Source organism: Solanum dulcamara, chromosome 7, assembly GCF_947179165.1.
Source record: "Solanum dulcamara chromosome 7, daSolDulc1.2, whole genome shotgun sequence".
Lineage (NCBI taxonomy): Eukaryota > Viridiplantae > Streptophyta > Magnoliopsida > Solanales > Solanaceae > Solanum > Solanum dulcamara.
The window spans coordinates 76,325,883-76,332,081 of NC_077243.1; the positions used below are offsets into that span (position 1 = coordinate 76,325,883).

Below are 6,199 nucleotides of genomic sequence, written 5' to 3' on the forward strand. Positions count from 1 at the left end.
AGTTGAAGTGGTGAATATTATTCCAACCATATTAAAAAGACCACCCATTTTTAAAAGAACTGACGTGAGACTCTTCACATTTTAAATTTGATATTTATACATATTTAATAATTTTCTTTTTAACATAAATGTATTATTTGATGAAGAAACTACTATGTAACTTATGTTAAATCTATCTTTGTTACTAGTTGATAGACAAGTGGATCCATTGGTCCTATTTGCTTGCTTTAATACAAAATTAAAGAAAGGCAATTCTGAAGTTCAATTCTTCTAAGTTAAGATATTTGATAAAAGATTTTCTTTATAATAATAATAATGATGATGAGCAAATTCTTACTTCTCTCTTAGTAGATATTTCACTCTGTTCATGTTTTCTTTGTTTTTTAATTATTCTAATTAGTAAATAAATAAACTTAAATTCTTATTTTTTTTCTTCCAATTTTATGTTTTGAAGCAAGCAAGCAGGACTGAGGACCCATAAATCCACTTGTCAAGTAACAAGTGAACCCCACATGAATTATGTTTGTTATCTGGTGGGGAGCCCACCGTTTCAATTATTTTCATCGAATTCATAGTTTTGATTCAAATTTTATATTAAAAAGTTTATTCAATTGAAATCAATCCATCTTTCTTCAAAATAATAAGAATAATTCATTAAGTTTTTTATTTAGTTAAGAAGTCGTGAAAAACATGAATTAAGATAGTTGGTTAGCAGTAATAGATCGTTGTCTTGCTATTTCGTATTTGTAGTTATAACATTTCTTTTGTAATTTTTGCCCATTCAATTTTGTTGCTATATGTTATTTTTTGTCCTTTTTACAGAGTGACTTATCTTACTTTTTATAGCATCTTGTCGTGATTTCTTTACTTTTATCATTTTTTTTACTTGTTTTAATATGTTTTTTCTTGAGTCGAAAATTTATTGGAAACAACTTTTCTACTTTCAAAGGAAAGGGTAAGGTCTGACTTTAATATCCTCTCCGGACCTCACTTATGAAATTACACTTGATTTGTTGTTATTGTTATTGTTACTTTGAGTTGGATCATACAGTTTAATTGTTGTTTAATTGAAGATCTCGAATTCAAATTTTGAATATGAAACCTTCTTTATTGAAAAGTGATCAACGCCTTATGAGTAACATTTCATTGCAAATTCGAATTTAATTGAATGCCATGAAGGATACCAAACACCAAATGCAAAGCAAAAAAATATACAGTTGAATTGATGCAAGATCATAAATACAACCTCCTATTTATTTTTTTCTCTTTTTCATCCGATACCAATATTAAAAGCTAACTAATTTAAATTTATATTGAAAAATATCACATTAAAAATAAAGTGTTTTCTAACATAAGCGATTCTTGTAAATTCTCTTTTCTCTTATCTCAACAGATACTGGGAGATAAAGAAATAATAATTTCAAGATAAAATATTTATTTTGTATTTCATTAGAGGTATTAACTAGTCTCAAAACTATTTATTTCATTCTTTATATTAAAATAATAAAACTAGTAATTCATATAAATGATGGAATCAAAACTATTTATTTCATTCTTTATATTAAAATAATAAAACTAGTAATTCATATAAATGATGCAATCAAAACTATTTATTTCATTCTTTATATTAAAATAATACAACTAGTAATTCATATAAATGATGGAATCTGCGGGATAACTAATCCAACGAAATATTTAGAATGGTTTTGTTGGTGACAACACCTGCCTCCATGTTGGACAATAGATGTGAGAATCAATTAATAGTCTTATTGCTCGTTTGGTACGAGAGATAAGAAATAAATTAATTTTAGATAAGAAATAATTAATTTTAAAATTAATTTATTTTATGTTAAATTGAAATAAAATTGCGAAATTATTTATGCCACGATTAGTTATTTTAAATTATAATATTATTTTTATCGCACATTAAAAATGAGATAATAATTTCGGAATAGCATTTTTACCCCGCACTAAACCAACCCTATAAAAATTATTTGACTCATCTTTTTCACTCTTCAAAAGATTTAACGTTTCTCACAATCATACTCCTATTATATATATCATACAACTCACAACATTTAAGAATTCAACTTTATACTACCAAAAGGTAATGTGAAATAGCGAAAACTCTTTTATTTTTAATCAATAATATCGAGTTTAAACCTTAAAAATAAAATTATTATTAGTAAAAAGCACAAACCTTTCTAATGAATTTTCTACGACATATGAATAAATTAACAGAAAGCATGGAAGAAAAGAATTAAAGAATTTATGTATTATTTAAAAATATTTTTTAATATATCGAAATATAAGGGAGGGAATACAACGCTATTGATGAGATTTGAACTCTCCTTCTTGAATATCTCATATTGATTCATGAAATAAATTTGTTGAACTTCTAACATTACATTACATAATACTTAGCTCATGAACTAATTTTGTAACCACCCATTAGGTCGTTTTGAGAACTAGAACTTTTTATTTTATAAAAGACTCATTCCGTAAATTTTTAATAGGTATTTGGACCATTCGATAACTATGATTATTTAGTTGAGAGTAAATTTAAATAACTAATTTAATTAGGGGGCTAAGTTGATAATTTATTTAACAATCTATACCAATTATTAAAGGAAAAAGATAGGGTTTATTACTTTTGATACATAATTATATTTCAATTAGAAAAGTAAAGAGAAGAGGAAGGTGCGGCGCAAACAAGAAAACAAACGCAGAAGCTAGGAAAAAAAATACGGAGGAAGAAAGAAAGGAAAGGAGAAAAGAAAAATAAAGGAGAAAAGAAAAATATGAATTTTCATTCCAAAGCATCAAGGTAATTATTCTCATCCTTTCCACTAAATTTTTATGCGATTATGAACATATTTTTAGGGTATATTGGTGGAGAAATAATGCTAAAATAAGGAAATATGACCCTAGGGTTCTTCACATAAAATCTTGATTTGGGGGTCAAATAACGATCCGTTTTAGCTGAAATTTGACATGTGAATTTATTTTATCATGAATGAACATAATCGGAAAGAAAATTTCAGATTTGACTTCAATGACTCGAAGCGACTTTTTGACCAAATTTTTAATCCGAAAATAAATATAGCTATATGGGTGTCATTGGATTCGTATTCTTATGAAGATTATGTATTTGAACATATTTTGATCATTCGGAAGCGTTGCGAGAGGCTCAAATTTAAAAGTGATTATTTAATTTAATTGAGGTTTAACCCTAGTTTTGAATTTCATAAAATATGGGAGTTGACATGTTAAGTGACATCAAGATTAGGAGCGTGTTTATAGAATTGGGTGAGTTATTGGGGCTAGGTTAAATATATATATAATATTGGCGTTTACAGATTAGTTTACTTATAAATATTATATATTTGATAGATTGAGATTGGTCCGAGGCATTGAAGAAGGGGAAAGACATTGGTGGATTAGCTTGTTTTACTTCAGTTCTTCGGCTGAGGTAGGTTATGATTTTTATTCTATATCATAGATAGACTCTTAATAGTGATTGATAGTCATTGAGTAATGCGTGAAGTTTATTATGCATTTAATTATTATGGTTTGGATGATTGATATGTTGTTGTGATTGGTCTGAAATCCCGAGGCCATGAAATCCATAATCTTGAACTTGTCCTATCAAAAATGGTGCCTTGAATAAAGAAGGCTTGATGAAATATTGTTAATGAAGTGGAATGTAATCATGAAGAATGATAAATTAATTATATTTGGATCGGGTGTCACGTTCCGACACGGTATATTTGGATCGGATGTCACGTTCCGACACGGTATATTTGAATCGGGTGTCACGTTCCGACACGATATTTTTGGATCGGGTGTCACGCTCCGACACGGTATATTTGAATCGGGTGTCACGTTTCGGCACGGTAATATTAAAGGAAAATAAATTAAAATGACTTAATGCTACCCAATCTCCAATAACTCATTTTCCAAAAGGGTGTGATATGAAGGTTTGAGTCCTCATGTGTGATCTTAATATTGTTGATTGGTTATGAAATTGTTTATTGTGTTGTCACTTGATCTTGATCTTGTTGGTTGCCACCTGATAAGTGTTACGGTTGATTTTCCGCTATTACTTATTGCATATTGATTCCTATTTTGAGTCGGCCGATGATACCTACTCAGTACATATTGTCCTGTACTGACCCCTCCTTGTATCTTTCTTTGTTTTATCTGTGGAGTGCAGCGAGTCTTCCATCGGCTTCGACTTGACTTCAGCTCTAGTCAGTCTCCAGTTCATAAAATTTCAGGGTGAGCTATCCTTCTAGCTGGCGATGGAATCTCTTGTCATGGCATGACGTCCTTAGTTTTTGGATACGTTATGTTAATTATTTAGTATTTGATAATTCGAGACTTAGTTTTAGAAATTAGATGTCCTTAATGTGATGACTTTCAGATTTTGGGGAAAACGTATTTATTTAAGCTTCCGCATTATGGTTATATTTATTAGTTGGGGTTTGTATCGTTGGTTCTTCCACTTAGGAGGTTAAGTGTGGGTGCCACTCACGGCCCATTTTGGATCGTGACAAATTTTTAGCATTGCATTTTGTACAATATTCACTTTCTTTACATGATATATTAAAATCAAACTCATCCATATTTTTTTTATCTACTCCATACTTAACTCCTATTTTACATTAATCATACTAATAACATACTTAGTTTAGTCTCACAAGTAAAAAATATTATTTTTGTAAAAATAAAAAAATCATTTTAAATAAATTTTCAACTCAAAAATATGCGATTCATAATACGTGCACATCCAACTATCATCGTCTTATATGATTTTAGACAATATTTAACTAGCTTTTAGTTTCAATAGTGCAACTACTCCATATATATATATAACGACATTTCAACCTCCTATTTGAAATTGAAAACCCTAACCCCTCAATTATTAAATCTGTAGCTAAATTATGACTCGACGGTTTAGATTTCTGCTAACCGGTAACTCCTCCTCCACTTCGCCGACGACGGAGGAGGCGGACCCACCGTCAGCCACGGCAGCGGAGTCCGACTTCATAGTTATACTTGCTGCTTTACTCTGTGCAGTAATCTGCGTCTCCGGACTCATCGTAGTAGCTCGTTGCACTTGGCTTCGGCGGGACACGCCGGAAAATCCACCGCCGGTGAAGAATAAAGGTTTGAAGAAGAAAGTTTTGAAGTATTTACCGAAATTCAAGTATGATCCGTCGAACGGTGATCTGCCGTTCGCGGCGGAGTGTGCGATTTGTCTGGTGGAGTACGTAAAGGGAGATGAAATCCGAGTGTTACCGAATTGTGGCCACCGGTTTCATCTCCAGTGTGTAGACACGTGGCTTTTGTCGAACTCGTCGTGTCCTTCCTGCCGTCGGATTCTCGTCGTTGCTCGTGCTCGGTGCCGGAAGTGCGGCGAGGTTCCTTCAATTTCCGGCGAATCCACCGACGGAGGTTCAATTCTAACACCGGTTTAGACTACAACTTCCGGTAGGTAAATGGAGTTAACATGAAAAAGTCGCCGGCCGGAGCACCGTCGTAACTGTAAATTGGTAACGGAGTTTTGTTCGGCGATTGAAACGGGGCCCGCATCGCATAAGGGTGAGGGATAAGGATGAGCATACTTTCCTTGTGTGATTATGATGGAAGTGTAAGAAAGTGACAAAAATGAAATTATGGTTGTTGGAAGGGAACGAAAAAAAGTTTTCTTTTTAATTGTATGTATTTTTTTCCTTTTTTCATTTTGGTACAATGAGAAAAGATTTTTAAAAAAAGTTAATTTTTTTAAAAGTCGATACATTGATTTGTCTCTTTCTAGATGTATTTAATGGTATTCGATAAGTATGGATGATGTTGTATGGCCTCAGTCGATAAGTACCTTCTTCATTTAAATTAGGCGAAACCATCGGTGACCCCCTAAAGTTGGCATCAACTTTCATTTAGACACCTAAACCAAGAGATGTTTATTTTAGACACCTCAAATAAGGGTCGAATGTGTCATTTTGACACTTTTTTGACAATCACCAAAATATATTAAGTGTGTGTAATGCACTAGCCTGACGTGTCAAAAACAACAAATTAAATAAAAATATGTGGCATATATATATATATATATATATATATATCAAAAATAATTATCAAATAATAACTTTTATGACCAATAATTTGATGACACGTGACATTTTTAAAATTT

General features: G+C 31.3%; 1 protein-coding gene across 1 annotated transcript; it reads left to right on the forward strand.

Moving 5' to 3' along the window:
- Nucleotides 1–4,739: 4,739 nt before the first annotated feature.
- LOC129895041 (RING-H2 finger protein ATL8-like) lies at nucleotides 4,740–5,872 on the forward strand. The gene has a single exon (XM_055970669.1). It carries the CDS (start codon nucleotides 4,947–4,949, stop codon nucleotides 5,481–5,483), a length of 537 nt encoding a protein of 178 aa, XP_055826644.1. The 5' UTR covers nucleotides 4,740–4,946; the 3' UTR covers nucleotides 5,484–5,872.
- Nucleotides 5,873–6,199: the final 327 nt, after the last annotated feature.